The sequence below is a fragment of the Gossypium raimondii genome, chromosome 5, assembly GCF_025698545.1.
Source record: "Gossypium raimondii isolate GPD5lz chromosome 5, ASM2569854v1, whole genome shotgun sequence".
NCBI lineage: Eukaryota > Viridiplantae > Streptophyta > Magnoliopsida > Malvales > Malvaceae > Gossypium > Gossypium raimondii.
The window spans coordinates 25,123,308-25,143,372 of record NC_068569.1 but is presented as its reverse complement, the minus strand read 5'-3'; the positions used below and the strand labels follow the sequence as shown (position 1 = coordinate 25,143,372).

Sequence of the window (20,065 nt, the reverse complement as noted above, 5' to 3'; positions counted from 1 at the left end):
GCATTGGGTCATTATTTTTCACAAACTTGAATTAAAGAGAAAGTTGTAGAGAGAAAATTTTCTAAAAATATTATTTCAGAAGATTTCTTATTTACAATTTACTCAGATGTTTAGAGAAATTGTGAAATTGTCCGATTGATAATTTTTTTGAATTTTTTTATTCGAACCGAGCCCACAATAAGCAAACGTGAGCTTAAGGATAGCGGAGAAGACTATTCGGTCGAAGCGTTCATCCTAGACGAATTGAAAGGTACAATTTTAATTAAATGTTTATTACTTTAAATATCACAATCAAATTCTTATTTTTAGAAAAAAAATAAAACTTTAATATTTATTTTAAACTTATTTTCCGTTATATTTTCCAAACTAATTTTTGTAAATAGAGGGCGTTACACTTTTAATTTTACTTGACTTATTTTCAATCTCCTAGACCACGTAACACTAAGCAACTTTCTACAACTTTTAAATCAGTTTAAAATTTTAATAATTTGAGTCATGAAATTAATTTATTTATATATATAATAAAGTTAAATATAATATTTTATTATTTAATTAAATTATTTATTTTATATAATTAATTAAATCAATTTTACATGAAACACTAACCTAATATTAACATTATACCTATAAATTATCAAAGCGTACTCAAGACTGTAGATATTAATAAAATTATTTAGGTCTAATAAATTAAATATAGTAGATATTATCATATTACTTACATTCATAACTTAGAAAATGAATAAAAATCCGGTATATATATATTTTAATATATTTGGTATTATAAAATTTATTACAGAAATTAAAAATTCCAAATTTAATTAAATTTTCTTTAATGTAAAATCTGAAACTATATGATTTTTAATAATTTTAATTATAGGAGAATAATATATATTTAAAAATATTTTGTAATTATATTACTAAAAAAAGTTTTTTTTTGGTCATTTAACAAAAAAAAAGTTATAATTTGATTCTTGAATTATTCAAAAGTTTCCATTTAAGTCATCAAACTATTCAAAAGTTTTTATTTAAGTCATTGGACTATTTTTTTTTAAAGTTTCGCGAATGAGCTCCAAACAACAATTCGATAATCGATATGGTGAATCAGTACCCATTGACGAGTAAAAAAACATACCTTAGATTCAAGTCGATCTAACGATTAGTGTTGGAGATCAGAAAAAAATTGTTTGAATTTTGGTTCATAGATTTGTGAAGTCAAAAGTTATTTCATGAAAAAAAAATTGAATTGTAGAAGAAAAATGGAAAAAAGAACTTTCAATTGGTGTAGGTAATGCAAATAGAGAAAGATAGATAACATCGATTTTATTAATAGCCCGATGACTTAACCCATGTACCGCATGAGAATACGAACTAATTATAATAATATTTTTGATAAAAAAATATATTATATAAATAAATAAATGATATTGAGTCGCCAGACTCATCCTCTCAATAATCAATATCTCTTTCAAAAAAAGAATAAAAGAAAAGAAAAGAAAATCAATATCTCAAACTATAAGCCATATATTTAGAACTAGATAGGTTGGTTGGTTACCTTATTTATTTCCTCTTTCACTTTAATTGTTGTTAGGGTTTTCCTTCTTCTTTTCTATTTCTTAGGGAAGTATATATATATATATATATATATATATATATATATATTGGATCAATTGAGAAGTATACTTAGGTAACGAAAATATAAATTTCTTTGATGATCTAATTAGGGTTTTGCTATAAGAAAAATTAAATCTTATTTTTGATGAAGATTGAATGCTGTTTTTTATTGTTTTCGCAAAATATGAGGTTTTTTTTCTTTTCTTTTTAGAATTTCAACCTATGAATTTATTCTTCAAATCAGAAGCTTTAGGGCTAATATACTGAGGTATGTTAGGGTTTAGAGATACTGTGTTATAATCTGGGTCTGCTCTTTCATTTATTCTAGATCCCAGTTTCTCAAGGATTCTTTTTTTTCTCTGTTTCTTTGTTTTGTCATCATCAATTATGCCCATTAACAGTCTCCACAACAATGCATTTAACTCTAGTTTGTGTTACAATCATTGTTTATTTATTTATTAGAACAATTATTATTTGTGTGATATATGATGTTAAGATTTTGTTAAAATCTTTTACAGAGGTAGGAGTTTTTTGGTCTATTGTTTTCCAAATTTGTGGAGAAATCAGCAATGGCATCTAAGAGAATCACCAAGGAATTGAAAGACCTGCAGAAAGATCCTCTTGTTTCTTGCAGTGCAGGTTTATTTGTTTAAGTCCTTTTCTCTTGTTTCAATTTTGGTTTGTGTTGCAGACAAACAAGTTAATGTACTTGTTGTTTACAGGTCCTGTAGGAGATGACATGTTTCATTGGCAAGCAACGATTACGGGGCCAGCAGATAGCCCTTATGCGGGTGGGGTGTTTCTGGTGTCCATTCACTTCCCTCCTGATTATCCATTCAAACCACCCAAGGTAACAAAAGGAAGCACACGAAACAATTTTAAGAAATTAGAGAAAGCTTACGTACTGATCTACTAGCATATGTCATGTGCTTGCATAGGTATCCTTCGAGACAAAAGTGTATCACCCAAACATCAACAGCAATGGCAGCATCTGTCTTGATATCTTGAAAGAACAGTGGAGCCCTGCACTTACAGTTCCAAAGGTGTTATTGTCGATATGTTCGTTGCTGGCGGATCCAAACCCAGATGATCCTTTGGAACCAGAAATTGCACATACATACAAGACGGATAGAGCCAAGTACGAGTCTACTGCTCAGGCTTGGACCCAGAAATACGCCATGGGTTAAATATGACTTTAGGATTCTACTCCAACATGCTTTTTATTTTATTTGCCAACTGTTTTTAAAATCTTCTTCTCATTTATTATTTCCAAGTATAATTAAATTTATTTCTACTTTTGGTCAGTTCTCATTACCCTCCATTTAGTAGTTCATTTCAAAGCATATTTGGTTCATGGCGGCAATTTTTTTGGTTTTTTCTTCAGATTTTTTAGCGTTTTGATGATTAAAATTAAAAATATCATCCAATCATTAAATATATATATAGTTAGAGATGATATTTTCGATTAAGGAAAGTAGATTGAAATATAATGGTTGAATTATAAAGACAAAATAATTTGGCTTGTTAAATAAAATACAGAGATTCTTAACCATTGAGTGCTTTTCACCATCACCATAAAGTATATAAACTTTGTAAACAAAAGTATTATTGATCAATTTTGAATTTTATCTCTGATCAATCCCTACTCCCTATCTGATATATATTATAGTAATTTAAAGTTAAAATTTTGCTATTTGGCATGTTAATTATTTGCAACGTGTCTTTATTGACTAAAGTTTAAAATGAATATTATTTCAATCCAATTTCTTTATAGAAATTTATCAACCTTGAATACTCATATATGTTACTAATCTTTGTTATAATTGATTTAAACCTTGCTTATGGAAAAAAATATAAACGTGTATACACTTAATCCAATTTTAATTTTTTCTTAATATTAAGTTCTTATATTGGAAAATATAAATATGTGCTTCAAGTCCCTGAAATTTAAACTTTACACATTTATTCGTAGACTCCTTTTTTAATAATTGAAAACTGAACTTCATATATAATATATATCAAATATTTCTTTCTTTAATAGATAAATGAGAAAATATTAAAGATATTACTGAAATCATACAGATCAGTTTATTAATTTACATACAAATTTTATATATTTTTATACAACTTTTTAATGTAATTTTTATTTACTAACTTAATTTTATTTTCTTTCTAATCTTTAAATTATATTCCAACTCTATTTTTAGAAGTAAAGCTAAAAGCATAATTTGGAGTAATATCAAATCATTCAAGTTTATTTTAAATATTATTTTTTAATAATATTATTGATGAAATGTTTTTAATATTTACATATAATATATTTTAATTAATACACAAATCAATCAGCAGGAAAAAACTAATTTATATATATAAATGATTATGGATAAAGAGAAAAGAATTATAAAAGGGATATAATTAATTATGATTGAAGGAAGATAAAGAAGTGAAACTTAATTAATGTAAAACAAATCTACTGTAATTAGGGAGTAACTATATAGAAAATTAAGTTTGAGGATGGTATTCATGTTTTGTTTATCCTCTTTTATATATATTTGGGGTAATTACTCCTAAAAGAATGGCTAAATTGTCTAATATTAGAAATTAGCTTCCTAAAATTAGTTTTGAGATTCATACTTCTATCCTATAAACCCCCCCACACCTTAGCACTGAAATGAACCACAATAAAAAAGGAAAGGACACACACATAAAGAGAAACAAGTTTGAGAATGGCCACCACTAAGACAACCCTTTTGCTTGCTGTTTTGTGTCTTTTCCTAGTTTGCGAGGTACTTTATTTTAAGGTTTTAAACAGCAATTTATGTTGCAATCCATCATGATTTTAAGAAACCAACACAAAACTAATCATGTCTTTTCTTGACAATTCTTAGATTGGGATGCTAATGGTTGAAGCCCAAGTCCAAAGGCCAGGTAAGAGAGTTTATGAATAATTCTACTCTTCGAATATAAAAAGCTTTATATATGAATGTATGCATTAATGGAAAACCCCTAATCCCAGAATGCGAGGGGAAGTGTGCATCAAGGTGCAGCAAGTCATGGAAGCCGAAGATGTGCCTTAAAACATGCAACGCTTGCTGCAACACCTGCGATGGGTGTGTGCCCCCTGGCCCTACTGCTAACAAGGAAGTATGCCCTTGCTATGCCAAGTACAAGAATGGCAAGTGCCCTTGAATCACTTCTTTCTATTTTCTAAACACGCATTCCTCTCATGGATTCATTCTAAATTATCACTTGTATTTATGAGAGGGTCTCTTGTGTACTTTAATAAAATCTCTTAAAACAAAGAGAGAAAAGAAAAAATGTAATTCACTAAATAAAATGCAAGTTTAAGCTTGCTTATTTATCCTTCTCCTTGATAATTTCAAATGATTTTATCTTTCCCCATATTTATTTGATTATAATTTTAAATTTGGTTGCCAATCTAACAAGTGTAATGAGTTTGATAATAAGATTATCAAGTATATGAATAAACATATTCTTGTTGGTACATGATTAGCTTTTCTTTTTCTTTTTATACCACGCCTAAAACTGCTAACAATCACTCTCAACCTTTAAATAGTAAGATAAACGCATCTAAGCATGCTCCAACTTACATCCTCCTGCGCTGGCATTAATATCAATGCCAACTGAACTAAGACTAATATATAATGTTGGAAAATTGATTGAACATGATCTATCATGAAAAATTTTACTTGTATAATCACACAAGTATCTATAGAATATAATCTCATGTGACAACAGCGTAAAACTAGTCATTTGACTTACCATACCAAATCAAAATTGTCATGCTTTGATTCATCACAGAAATGAGTTTCGAATAGGTATCCCAAAGATATAATCTCTCTTTGTAAGACATAACTCATATTCAAAGTGAATAGAGGATCAACAAAAAAAAAAGTTTGTTACTATAATGCTATGTTTGGTTGGAATATTATTTTTTCACATGTTTTAGTCTTTGATTAGCTATAAATTAAACACATTTGGTATTTTTTAGCCAATCACATGACTTATTTGTGGCAAAAAGGAAAAATTTTCACTTATTCGAAGATGTCTTATTTTTATAAAAACTTCTACTCATATTTCTAATTTTATGTTTAAATGTGTATTAATTATTTTTATTTTATGTCTAGGTATTTTAAAACATGTGTTAAATAAATTTTTCTTCATATTATTACATTAATAACCAAATGTAACATAAATGTATTAAGGATTATTTCCTTTGATTTTCACTATGATTAATTAAAGCAAAACTCTAACCAAAGCAAAATGATTGAGAGAAATATTTGTAATAGGCCAATTTTGGCCTAGGCCCAAAACCCAAAATAAACACAAGAAATAAACAAATACAAATCAGCCCAAATAATTAAAACCCTAGCTCTACAAAACAGCTCAAAACACTTTCAGAAAAATAAAACAAAAAACCCTTAGTCGCCGCGCGCCTAACAGCAGCCTCCAACTGTCGCCGCCTCCCCCGCGTGTGCCACCACGTCCTTGTGTCATGGGGCTAGACCTTTCGTCTCGCAAACCGTGCAGCCTTAGGCGATCCGTTCATCCAAACTCGCCCAAGTCAGCCTTAACTCAAGTGAGGATTCTTTTAGAACTCCTCCAAGGCACCAATTGAAGAGCGGAAGCGATTTATGCTAAAAGAAGAACAACAAAGAACAACAGAAAGGACGCTCGCAAAGTGTTTGAGTAAATGCTCTCTATTCTCTTATTCACAAAGAATAATGAAACAATGAATGGAGTGAGTACAAATGAGGGGGAGGCTCTCTATTGATAGTTGAGCTCCCCCAAAACCGAAATGAAAATGATGAACTAAAAGCTAAGAGCGAGCTTAGACAGGATCGAGGAAATGAAAAGAAAAATGGAAGAATTAGAAATGATATTATAAAACTGTGAAATGCGGATTGAATTCCTTGAAGCCAGTGAAGAGCGTCAAAAAGAGCAGCTCCAATTTTGTCAAAACCAGGTTAGAAACAGAGATCACGTTATGGGAGAGGATGTGACTTAGATTCGAGAGGTAGCCGATTACTTACAGACTTTGGCAGTACAAGCTGATATACTGAGTGTAAAGTACGAGCTGGAATAGACCGGGGGTAGGAGCTAGCTTTACTGCTTAGAAAAATTAAAGTTTTGAGTATTAGGGCAAAGCCATATATGTAATCTGTTTTATGTAAAGAATTTTTTTTTCTGGTAAAGTTTTTTAAATGGAATTGAATCAAAATCGATGTCTTTTTGCATTCATTTTATTCATTTGCATTACATTACATCATATGTATTAAAGTCCACCAAAAGATCCTAATTGGTTAAAATCATTTCAGTTTAGCTGGAAATCGGTAAAAAACCTACCAACCAAACATCATTACGGTACCCGAGCTAAGACAAAATACATAGACCAAAGATTAGAAAGACTTGAACAACTTCAAAGGGAGATGCAAGATCAACTACAAACGCAAATGCAAGAGCAGCTAGCTAAAATTCAGCAAGATATGACGGAAAAGATGTTGGAATCTCAAAGAAATATGATGGCCCAGTTGACCCAATTATTGGCTAGGATAATAGATCAAGGAAAAGGCCCCATGACCAGCCCTAGTGAAGATAATGAGGAGCCGCTCTATCCTCCAGGTTTTACTCCACCAATTATATAGGCCCAAGCTGAGATGTACCCGCGGAGACCGTCCGTCACAATTAGGCCTCAACAATCTTAGGTCGATGCTTCGATGCCAATGAACTTTCAGGCTGGATTAGGTTCAAACCCAAGAGATAACCCAATTAATCCCGTTATCCCCGATTTTGATGAAGTGGCAGAAAAGGAAAAGGCGAAGGTGGAATTGCCAAAATAGCTAGAAGACAAGTGTAAATGGCTGGAAGAAAAATTCAAAACATTGGAAAGTGCTGATAATCATCATGGATTCGACGCTAAAGATCTGAGCTTGGTTCCAGATTTAGTACTTCCTTACAAGTTCAAAATGTTGGACTTTGAAAAGTACAATGGAACCAGTTGCCCGAGGCTCACATCACTATGTTTTGCAGAAGAATGGCTGGATACGTTAACAATGACCAACTACTAATACACAGCTTCCAAGATAGCCTGGTGGGGACAGCATCCAAATGGTAGAACCAATTGAGTTGTACCAGGATTAGTTCGTGGAGGGACCTAGTACAAGCATTCATGAAGCAATATAGTCATGTAACGATATGACTCCTGATAGAATTACTTTACAAAACATGGAAAAGAAACATAGTAAGAGTTTTAGGCAATATGCATAGAGATGGAGGGAGATTGCCATCCAAGTTCAGCCGCCGCTCCTAGAAAAAGAAACTACGATGCTCTTTATCAACACGCTAAAAGCCCCATTCATCACACACATGCTAGGAAGTGCCACAAAAAGTTTTTTAGATATAGTCATGAATGGCGAGATGATTGAGAATGCTATAAGAAGTGGAAATATAGATGCCGGAGAAAGTAACAAAAGGTCAGCCTCGAGGAAAAAAGAAAACGAAGTGAACAACACAAGAAAACGAGGTGAACAATACAAGTACATATAATAAGGGTTACTCTAAATCGATTACTGTAAATCAGCCAAGAAAGGTGGTTGCTGGTCAACAAGGTTCATCAAAAAAAAAATTTGGCGCAAAGCAAAACACTGAGAAACCCCAATTTACGACAATCCAGGTGATATAGGGAGTTGTATCAGAGTTTATTCGATGCACATGTCATTTCTCCTTTTACTTAAAGCCAATACAACCTCCGTACCTCAAATGGTATGACGCAAACGCCCAATGCGAATACCATACAGGAATCACGGGGCACTCGATAAAAAATTGCAGTGCCTTCAAAAAGTTAGTTGAAAGGTTCATTAGTATGGGCATTGTTAAATTCGATGACCCATCTAATGCAGAAAATCCGTAACTCAATCTTATTGATAATGGGGTAAACGCGATGAGTGAAGATGTGGGAAGAAGAATCAAGATAAACATTGCAGAAATAAAAACTCCTTTGAGATAGGTCTGGAAAGAGATGGTAAAAAGGGGGTCAATCATTTTGAATTCAGAAGAAAGTTACGAAAAGATGAGGAACTACTGTGAGTTCTATCATGAAGTGGGGCACAAGATCCAATAGTGTGAAGAATTCAGAGCATTGGTGCAAGGCATGATAAACAATAAAGAGATGGAGTTCTGTGAAAAAGTTAAAAAAGTGGGAAGTATATGCACGTCATAGTCAACAATAGAGGTTCCAAAAGTTAATTATTCTGTGGTCACCATCTCGCAACCTAAAAATAATGAAGCGGGAGTACAGATGACACCAAATATCATAATTTAGAAACCTGCAGTCTTTGCTTATAAAGATAGTAAGAGGGTACCCTGGAATTATAATTGTGATGTGGCAAATCTGGGAAAGAAAGATTTATCCAGTGCTTCAAAGAAGGATCAGGATGTAGGTTCTCATACGCATAGTGGGAGATGTTACGATCTGATATATGCTCGAACAGAATCGGTAAAAGGAAAAGCCCTGACGACGGAATAAGAGAAGAGAAAAATAGCTGAACTTGAGCCGCCAATTAATGAGCCAGTGAAAAAGAAGGAAGCCAGGTAATTTCTGAAGTTTTTGAAACACAACGAGTATAGTGTTGTGGAGCAATTGCATAAACAACCAGCTCGCATATCTGTATTAGCTTTACTCTTGAGTTCGGAGGTACACCGAAGTGCATTGATGAAAGTGCTAAATGAGACATACGTGGCCAATGATATTTCGGTCAATAAACTGGATTGACTGGTTAACAACATAAGTGCTGATAACTTTATTTTGTTCAATGACGATGAAATACCACCACGGGTATGGGATCAACTAAAGCTCTGCACATTACTACCAGATGCAAATGGTACACATTACAAGGGGTTCTGATTGACAATGTATCGGTATTGAACGTTTTGCCCTTGTCCACGTTAAATAGGTTTCATGTGGACAGCTCTCACATGAAATCATGCTAAAATATAGTGAGAGCATTTGATGGTACAAAAAGGAAAGTCTTGAGAAGAATTGAAATACCTCTGTTAATTCGCCCAACTACCTATGATGTGGACTTTATAGTAATGGATATCAAGCCTTCCTATAACTGTTTGTTAGGGAGACCTTGGATACATTCGGCAGGGGCTGTACCGTCATCACTATATCAAAAGTTGAAGCAAGTGTCAGAAGGTCAGCTGGTGACAGTAAATGTCGAAGAGGATATTATAGCGGCCGTAACTAGTGATGCACCATACTTGGAGACAGATGATGAAGCTGTTGAATATTATTTTCTGTCTTTAGAATTTGTGAATGCAACATTTATTACTGAGGAGAACAGGATTCCGGTACCAAAAATGTCCAAGACTACGAGAATGGGTCTACAATTGATAGTAGGAAGATGAGTCTTACCGAGAAAAGTACTAGGGAGACATCTTCAGGGAAGAGTTGAGACTCCAATGCTAAAGGACAAGCATGACCGTTTTGGCTTAGGGTACAAGTCAAATACAAGACAAAGAAGGAAAGAGTTAGAGAAGAGGCAAGAAAGAAGAAGGGCACGCGTGAGTGGGGAAAAAATCAAGTGGGAACCAATGATATTCCCTTGCATAGCCGAAATTTTTATGTCAGAAAGGATTAATCATCCCGAGCGAAAGACGCCAATAAGAGAAAGTATTAAAAAAATTTTGAGAAACGTTCACATCAATGCCATTCATAAAGGAACAACTGAAAGAGGGACCTTGTTAGATATCCGCCCTTATAAACCTGGGAGCATGCTAAGCAATTGGACTACAGAAGAAATCCCTGTAGTATTTAAAGCTTACTCAGAGTAATGTTCAGAACGCTCTTATTGCTTTTAGCCTAAGAAGTGATAAGAACCCATTTGTGAAATATGCTAATGTTTAAACATTATTATTTTAATGAAGTATATCTTTGCAATCATTTTGAGCAAATATTCTTTCATTCTATACGAGTAATTCTCTTTGATTCTTTCATTCTTTTGGATTTTCTTCCAAATCATTCTTTTATTCATTCATAGTTACACTGTACAAATGATTATTCATAAATTCATACATTCTTTGTTTATTCTTTTGTACCTACAATACGTCCCTAAATATCAATGACATGAATAACACTGCTACAAACTCAGAATTTCCTTTTGAACAAGACATGTGTTTAAAGGGATCGCATGACTTTGAAGATAACGTAGACTGTAGTTTATCTCCAGACTTGTTGAGGATGGTAGAACACGAAGAAAAACAAATCCTACCTCACAAGGAATCAATAGAAATTGTGAGCTTGGAAGAGGGAAAAGAGGTGAAGGTTGGAACTGACATTACCACAAAGATTGGCGAGACTTCATTGAGTTACTCTAAGAATTCAAATATGTCTTCGCATGGTCATACCAGGATATGCCTAGGTTAAACACTGACATTGTAGTGTATCACCTTCCTATAAGAGAGGATTGCAAGCCAGTCCAGCAGAAACTTCAGACGATAAAGCAGGATATTGTGCTAAGAATAAAGGAGGAAGTCAAAAAGTAGTTTGATGTTGGGTTCTTACAGGCGGTCAAGTATTCCGAATAGGTAGCCAATATCGTCCCAGTCCCTAAAAAAGATGGGAAAGTACGAATGTGTATGGATTATAGGGAACTGAAAAAGGCCAGCCCAAAAGACAATTTCTCATTGCTTGATATTGACACTTTAGTGGATAATACAACAGGCTACTCTCTGTTTTCCTTTATGGATGGCTTCTCCGGATACAATCAGATAAAGATACATCCCGAAGATATGGTAAAGACCACATTCATCACCTTGTGAGGAACGTTTTGCTATAAAGTGATGCCATTTGGTTTAAAGAATGCAGGAGCAACATATCAAAGAGCCAAGGTAGCCTTGTTTCATGACATGATGTATAAGGAAATCGAGGTTTACTTCGACGATATGATTGTAAAATCCAGAAAAAAAGAGGAACCTGTTCAAGTCTTGAGGAAATTGCTCCTAAGATTGAGGAAGTTTCAGGTCAAGCTCAATCCATCAAAATGCACTTTCGGAGCTATCTCAGGAAAACTGTTAGGCTTCATGGTCAGTGGAAAAAGAATTGAGATCGACCCAGATAAAGTTAATACGATACGAAAATTACCTCCACCACGTACTCAGAAGGAAGTTTGAGGTTTCCTAGGAAGATTGAATTACATTGCCCAATTTATTTCACAATTAACCAAAAAATATGATCCAATATTCCATCTTTTAAAGAAACATAATCCAGGTGAGTGGGACGAGAAATGTTAGGGAGCTTTTGACAGGGTAAAATCGTACTTGTCTAATACTCTAGTACTGTCACCACCTAGTCCAGATAGGCCGCTGATACTGTATTTAACGATGTTTGACAATTCTATGGGATGTGTGTTAGGCCAACATGATAAGACAGGAAAGAAAGAAAGGGTGATATACTACAGGAAAGAAAGAAAGGGTGATATACTATCTCAGTAAAGAAGATGAACATGTTCAAGTCTTGAGGAAATTGCTCCTAAGATTGAGGAAGTTTCAGCTCAAGCTCAATCCATCAAAATACAATTTCGGAGGTAGATCAGGAAAGCTGTTAGGCTTCATAGTCAGTGAAAAAGGAATTGAGATCGACCCAGATAAAGTTAATGCGATACTAGAGGTATATGGAGATTCATCATTGGTGATATACTAACTCAAAGGTGAATGGGAAACGAGAGATCCCAAATTAACTAGTTATCGAAAGCTGGTTCTCGAATTGATTGAAGAGTTTGATGACATTTATTTCTGCTATCTCCCACGAGAAGAAAACCAGATGGCGACGCGTTGGCTACTCTAGCCTCCATAATCAAAGTGAACAGACAATAGGATATGAAGCCTAAACAGATGAGCATTTATGAAACCCCAGCTCATTGTTACAATATCGAATACGGAGAAAAGGATGACAGCCCTTGGTATCAAGATATATTACAATATGTGAAGAATCGTAAGTATCATGACTGGGCAGCTGAGAATGATAAGAGGACTCTAAGAAGACTAGCCAATGATTATGTCTTAGATGAGGAGATCTTATATAAAAGGGGAAATGATCAGGTACTATTAAGATGTGTGGACACTGTGGAGGCTAAGAAAATCTTGGAGGAGGTCCGAAAGGGTATTTGCGGAATGCATGCCAGTGGTTTCACAATGGCTAGACAGATTATGAAATTCGGGTACTACTGGTCCACCATAGAAGAAGATTGCATCAATTATACCAAGAAGTGCCATAAATGCCAAATTTATGGAGACAAAATACACGCACCTCCTTTACCTCTTCACGTTATGACTTCTCCATAGCCTTTCTCCACGTGGAGTATGGATGTCATCGGGCCAATATCACCGAAGGCTTCTAATAGGCATCGTTTCATCTTCATGGTTATTGATTACTTCACTAAATGGGTAGAAGCTGCTTCGTGTGCTAATGTCATAAAGTCAGCAGTCAGCAAGTTCTTGAAAATGGAATACCTGAAAGAATCATATCTGACAATACGTTGAATTTGAACAATAGCTCAATAGCAGAGCTCTGCAGTCAATTCAGGATCAGACACCATAATTCGTCACCATATCACCCAAAAATGAATAGTGCAGTTGAGGCAGCCAACAAAAATATCAAGAAAATTGTGGGGAAAATGACTGAGACTTACCAGGACTGGCATAAGAAATTACCATTTGCCCTATTTTCTTATCGAACATCAATCAGGACTTCCACCGGGGCAACACATTTCTCCTTGGTTTATGGTATGGAGGCAATTTTACCCATTGAAGTTGAAATTCCTTTTCTCTGGGTATTGGCTGAGCTAAAGTTGGATGAAGTAGAATTGATCCAATCTTGATATGATCAGTTGAACCTAATAGAAGGAAAAAAGGCTAAAAGCTATTCACCACGGTCAGATGTACCAGAAACAAATGATACGAGCCTACAACAAAAAATTCGTCCGAGAAAATTCCACGAAGGGGACCTGGTGTTGAAAAAGATCCTTCCTCTACAAAAGGATTTTAGAGGGAAATGGATGCCAAATTAGGAATGACTTTATGTTGTAAAAAATGCCTTTTCTGGAGGAGCATTGGTTTTGAGTGAAATAGATGGTAAAAACTTGCCTAATCCTGTAAACTCAGATCCAGTCAAGAAGTACTTCACTTGAAAAAGGAGAAGAGACCAAGGTGAAAACCCGCAAAGGGCGCTTTGAGTCCTAAAAAAAGACCAAGGTGAAAACCCGGAAATGGCGCCTTGAGACCAAAGGGGATTTGAGTTGAAAACTCGAAAAGGGCAGCTCAAATATTGACCAAAATGGATCATGCGGTGATCTTGTTATACCTAAATCAACAGGAAAGGGGATGCGACATCTGGGGCATCGAAAAAGTACTGTAGATCTCCTAAACATATGTCAAATTCAAAAAACAGTTTTTCAGAAAGTTGGTATAGAGAAGATCAAGCTGCAATATCTGGGGTACCTACTCTACATACTATTTATATTAAATTTGTTGTTCTTGGAATACTTCATTTCTTTTCAAGATGCGTGTTCCCAATCAATTCTTTTTTTTATATCATCCTTGATAATTTATTCATTCCGAGCTATGCTCTAAATCAATTTTATTTTTATCCATTTTTATAATCTTTTTGCAAGCATGTTGCGTTAGAATAATGATTAATAGGCTAATAATACTTTCACAAGGGAAGTTTTGCATATTACTCTAGAAGTTTCTAAATAATACAAGAACCTGAAACAGGACTATTGTTTAGAACACACCAAGTTTAAAGGTTGAAATATCTAAGAAGGAAAAGTCTAAATTAAAACTATCTCTTTGGATTTTGTTGTCAAAAGTATTGATTGAAAAAACAACAACAAGATATCGTGTTGGTGATATAGCTTCAATGAACAAGCAAGCAATGATCACCGAGTAATAGGAAGAGGTTGTTCTTGGAGAAAAAAGTTATACAATTGTGCATAAACATTTGGTATGACACCCTGGGAATGGTGTAGGAGACCGAAGAGATTCAGATCCTGTATCCTTGAATTGTAGTAGGAGAGGATTGAGAAAGAGCCAGATCTTACACTCTTAAATTATAGTGGGAGGAAAATGATTCAAATTTTATATCCCAAAAGTATAGTGGATTGAACCTAGAAGATTACAGTGGATTGAACCTTGAAGACTACAGTGGGGGCAATCTGATTAAGTAAAATATAAGTGTTTCTGTGGAAATACCTGCCGAACAAGATGGCGTTCTAACGTGTCGGTGATAGAGCCTTAATGAACAACGAGCAATAATAACTCAAACATTAAGGGATCATTTTCATGACATTTTGCATTCATGCATACACATCTAGTTAGGAGATTTTGATTCATTCCGATTATAACATCCTAATCACTAGGCATAAATAGGCCCATGAAATGGATTCTACAGGTCATGTTCCCCAGAGAACAAATCGATGAAACCACAAATCCTATACCACTGAAGTTGCAGTAGAATAGATTGAAGAAGTTGGTGAATCTTATCTCTCTGAAGTTGCAGTGGAGCAGATTAAAGCCAATAATTCTATCTCCCTGAAGTAGCAGCGGAGCAGACTGAAGACAGCGAATCTTATTTCCTTGGCGTTGCAGTGGAACAGATTAAAGCTACAAGTTATGGCGAATCTTATATTCCTGAAGTTACAGTGGAGCAGATTGAAGCCACCAGCCTTATCTCCTTAAAGTTGCAGCGGAGCAGACTGAAGACAGCGAATCTTTTCCTTGGTGTAGTAGTGGAATAGATTAAAGTTGCAAGCTATGGTGAATCTTATCTTCCTGAAGTTATAGTGGAGCAAATTGTAGCCACCAGCCTTATCTCCCTAAAGTAGCAGCGGAGCATATTGAAGACATCGAATCTTATTTCCCTGGCGTAGCAGTGGAACAGATTAAAGCTACAAATTATGGCGAATCTTATCTTCCTGAAGTTGCAGTGCAGCAAATTGAAGTCACCAGCCTTATCTTCCTGAAGTTGCTATGAAGTAGGTTGAAGCCATCAATCCTATCTCCCTGAAGTTGCAGTGGAGCGGATTAAAACGACAAATCCCATACCTTTGAAGTTGCAGTAGTCGCGACAGAGTAGATTGAAGCTACAAGTTGTATCTGAAGTTGCAGTAGAGTCGATCGAAGCAACAAGACGTAGTGGGCTGGAATTAGGCTATTTGAAGAAGAGGAGCACCAAGAGAGGTTAAGACTTTGCAAGACCAGGCAAAATTGATTATTTTTAAGTTTTTGCTCCATTTTCGTTACACGACAATGAGTAAAGAGGGGCAGCTGTAATAAGCCAATTTTAGCCTAGGCCCAAAACCCAAAATAAACACAAGAAATAAACAAATACAAATCAGCCCAAATAACTAAAACCCTAGCCCAACAGAACATCCTAAAACACTTTTAGAAAAATAAAACAAAAAACCCTAATCCGCCACGTTCATAACAACAGCCTCCAGCTGCCGCCGCCTCCCCCGCGTGTGCCGCCACGTCCTTGCACATGCAAAACAAACTAGAAGAGTCCAAAAGCAAAAAAACTAGTGTAAAAAATAGAAAAAAATAGGAAAATAAGTTGTATTTTCGGGCTATAAAAAAGGCCCTGATTTTATTTTATTACTTACGAATGAATCAAAAGAGAACAGAGAAAAATCAATTCAAATATAGATCATTTTCAAAGGTAGTTGTGCCATTTTTTCTTTTTTCGGCTTATTTATTTATTTATTTTTATTTTTTTAAGAAAACAAAAAAGAAGAAGAAAAGGATAAAAATCGTACCTTTTTGCGAGGGAGGTGCCGATTCAGATAAAAATCAGTGTTTTTCAGGTTCGGGAGTCGAAAATACCCAAAAAATATTTTTGATTTTTTACCACAATGGATGCATGGCTGCCATAGCCGGTGATCGGTGGCCATGGTGGTGGCCGGCCGAGTGGTCGATTCTGAAATCTTTGAAGGAAGAGGGGAGAGCTTTCAGTTTTTTTTTTTGAAACTAGGGGCTAAATAGATTTTTTTGTTTAAAACTTGGCTTTTATAGGCCCTGCAGGCCTCTTAGGCACCAAAACAACGCTATTTTGGCCATGAACCCGAGACCGGACCCGCTCCAACCTTAGGAGCCGTGTGTTTTTGTGGAAGGGTCTATTTTGCCCTATAATTTATCCCGGCTTCAATTTTAGTCCCTGATGGAACTGTGCGTTTTGGAGGGTGGGAATTATTTCCCATTCAGTCCCTCCATCTCATCCGCGCGTTTAATCTAGTCCTCCCTTTTGCGTTTATTTCCAATTTTGCCCCAAAACTTTGTTTTAAAGCCCAATTTAATCTTATTTTGTCATTTTGACTATTTTATTATTAAGTTAATTAATTCAAAATTATTATTGCTATTATTATTTTACCTTATTTATTTATGTACTTATTATTGTAGCTATATCTTTAAATCAATTAGTTTTATACTATTATTTCCATTATATATATATATATTTTTTCCTAACTTAAAGACTTTAAATGCATTTATTTTATTTTATCTCCTATTTTTATTTTTTCAAAAACTTTAGATTATTTATTATTTTTAATGTTATTATTTTTATAACCCTAATTTCACCTTTTTTAATAATCATTTTAATATTTCGTAGATTAATTTCCTCAACGCTATTTTGTGTATTTATTTATTAATTTCTTTTAATTTTGATATTGTCTTCTTATATTTTTTATACTATTGCTTATACCTTTATTATTCATTATTATTGTTCATTTTGTTGTTTTTTAATATTAAAGTGATGTATATTATGTGATCATTGTTATTTTACATTCGTATTCTCGTTATTCGTCGTTTTAATATTTTATTCGTGTAACATTTCAAGTATCGCATTAATTTCGACCCAAATGCATATTTTTTTCTTAAAATAAAAATACTTCATATTTTGGAATTCGAAAAGATTGTATCCTAACTTACGGGGTCTCGATTTTTTTTGATAATTCCAAATATACGACCCCTTTTTTAAAAAAAAAACATGTTTTTTAAAAAATTGTCTTGGGAATCAGAAAAGTTCCAACTTACTAGATATGATTTCTTCTCCAAAACCAAGATGATCAAAATTTCTAAAAATAAATAATTTTTTGGTGTTTATTCTCGTGTTGGGATTAGAGATATTGTGTCCTAACTCACGGGATACAATTCTTTTTCTCGATTAATGTGAAATACACCATTCTTTTTTTAATAAAATGATCATATTTTTAAATTTCTTTTCGAATTTTTAATTTTTCGACATTAGGACATTAATTAATCAACTAGGTACCAATTTTTGGGCGTTACGATGGTGTTAATCCTTCCTCGTGCGTAACCAACTCCCGAGCCCGAGATCACATCTCGAAAAAGATTGGTGGCGACTCCATTTTCGTTTTAAAAGTCGACCCCGTTTTTTCAAAATAAAAAATGGTTTCGACAATATTATTGATGAAATGTTTTTAATATTTACATATAATATATTTTAATTAATACACAAATCAATCAGCATGAAAAAAAACTAATTTATATATATAAATGATTATGGATAAAGAGAAAAGAATTATAAAAGGGATATAATTAATTATAATTGAAGGAAGATAAAGAAGTGAAACTTAATTAATGTAAAACAAATCTACTGTAATTAGGGAGTAACTATATAGAAAATTAAGTTTGAGGATGGTATTCATGTTTTGTTTATCCTCTTTTATATATATTTGGGGTAATTACTCCTAAAAGAATGGCTAAATTGTCTAATATTAGAAATTAGCTTCCTAAAATTAGTTTTGAGATTCATACCTCTATCCTATAAACCCCCCCCCCCCACACCTTAGCATTGAAATGAACCACAATAAAAAAGGAAAGGACACACACATAAAGAGAAACAAGTTTGAGAATGGCCACCACTAAGACAACCCTTTTGCTTGCTGTTTTGTGTCTTTTCCTAGTTTGCGAGGTACTTTATTTTAAGGTTTTAAACAGCAATTTATGTTGCAATCCATCATGATTTTAAGGTACCAACACAAAACTAATCATGTCTTTTCTTGACAATTCTTAGATTGGGATGCTAATGGTTGAAGCCCAAGTCCAAAGGCCAGGTAAGAGAGTTTATGAATAATTATACTCTTCGAATATAAAAAGCTTTATATATGAATGTATGCATTAATGGAAAACCCCTAATCCCAGAATGCGAGGGGAAGTGTGCATCAAGGTGCAGCAAGTCATGGAAGCCGAAGATGTGCCTTAAAACATGCAACGCTTGCTGCAACACCTGCGATGGGTGTGTGCCCCCTGGCCCTACTGCTAACAAGGAAGTATGCCCTTGCTATGCCAAGTACAAGAATGGCAAGTGCCCTTGAATCACTTCTTTCTATTTTCTAAACACGCATTCCTCTCATGGATTCATTCTAAATTATCACTTGTATTTATGAGAGGGTCTCTTGTGTACTTTAATAAAATCTCTTAAAACAAAGAGAGAAAAGAAAAAAAATGTAATTCACTAAATAAAAATGCAAGTTTAAGCTTGCTTATTTATCCTTCTCCTTGATAATTTCAACTGATTTTATCTTTCCCCCCTATTTATTTGATTATAATTTTAAATTTGGTTGCCAATCTAACAAGTGTAATGAGTTTGATAATAAGATTATCAAGTATATGAATAAACATGTTCTTGTTGGTACATGATTAGCTTTTCTTTTTCTTCTTATACCACGCCTAAAACTACTAACAATCACTCTCAACCTTTAAATAGTAAGATAAACGCATCTAAGCATGCTCCAACTTACATCCTCCTGCGCTGGCATTAATATCAATGCCAACTGAACTAAGACTAATATAATATGTTGGAAAAATTCATCGAACATGATCTATCATGAAAAATTTTACTTGTATAATCACACAAGTATCTATAGAATATAATCTCATGTGACAACAGCGTAAAACTAGTCATTTGACTTACCATACCAAATCAAAATTGTCATGCTTTGATTCATCACAGAAATGAGTTTCGAATAGGTATCCCAAAGATATAATCTCTCATTGTAAGACATAAATCATATTCAAAGTGAATAGAGGATCAACAAAAAAAAAATTGTTACTATAATGCTATGTTTGGTTGGAATATTATTTTTTTCACGTGTTTTAGCCTTTGATTAGCTATAAATTAAACACAGTTGGTATTTTTTTAGCCACTCACACGACTTATTTGTGGCAAAAAGGAAAATTTTTCACTTATTCTGAAGATGTTTTATTTTTTATAAAACTTCTACTCATATTTCTAATTTTATGTTTAAATGTGTATTAATTATTTTTATTTTATGTCTAAGTATTTTAAAACATGTGTTAAATAAATTTTTCTTCAGATATTATTACATTAATAACCAAATGTAACATAAATGTATTA

General features: G+C 33.8%; 3 protein-coding genes across 3 annotated transcripts; all 3 read left to right on the top strand.

The window, feature by feature from the left end:
* Positions 1-1,704: 1,704 nt before the first annotated feature.
* Positions 1,705-2,913, top strand: LOC105767516 (ubiquitin-conjugating enzyme E2 30). The gene is made up of 4 exons (XM_012587067.2): positions 1,705-1,879; positions 2,130-2,250; positions 2,334-2,461; positions 2,550-2,913. The coding sequence occupies exons 2-4, from the start codon at positions 2,181-2,183 to the stop codon at positions 2,796-2,798; spliced, it is 447 nt and encodes a 148-aa protein (XP_012442521.1). The 5' UTR covers positions 1,705-1,879; positions 2,130-2,180; the 3' UTR covers positions 2,799-2,913.
* Positions 2,914-4,279: 1,366 nt separating this feature from the next.
* Positions 4,280-4,913, top strand: LOC105767579 (cypmaclein). Its single transcript, XM_012587146.2, has 3 exons — positions 4,280-4,397; positions 4,500-4,539; positions 4,628-4,913. The coding sequence occupies exons 1-3, from the start codon at positions 4,338-4,340 to the stop codon at positions 4,798-4,800; spliced, it is 273 nt and encodes a 90-aa protein (XP_012442600.1). The 5' UTR covers positions 4,280-4,337; the 3' UTR covers positions 4,801-4,913.
* A 13,588-nt stretch (positions 4,914-18,501) lies between these two features.
* LOC105770335 (cypmaclein) lies at positions 18,502-19,280 on the top strand. The gene is made up of 3 exons (XM_012591492.2): positions 18,502-18,619; positions 18,722-18,761; positions 18,850-19,280. The coding sequence occupies exons 1-3, from the start codon at positions 18,560-18,562 to the stop codon at positions 19,020-19,022; spliced, it is 273 nt and encodes a 90-aa protein (XP_012446946.1). The 5' UTR covers positions 18,502-18,559; the 3' UTR covers positions 19,023-19,280.
* The last annotated feature ends 785 nt before the right edge of the window (positions 19,281-20,065 follow it).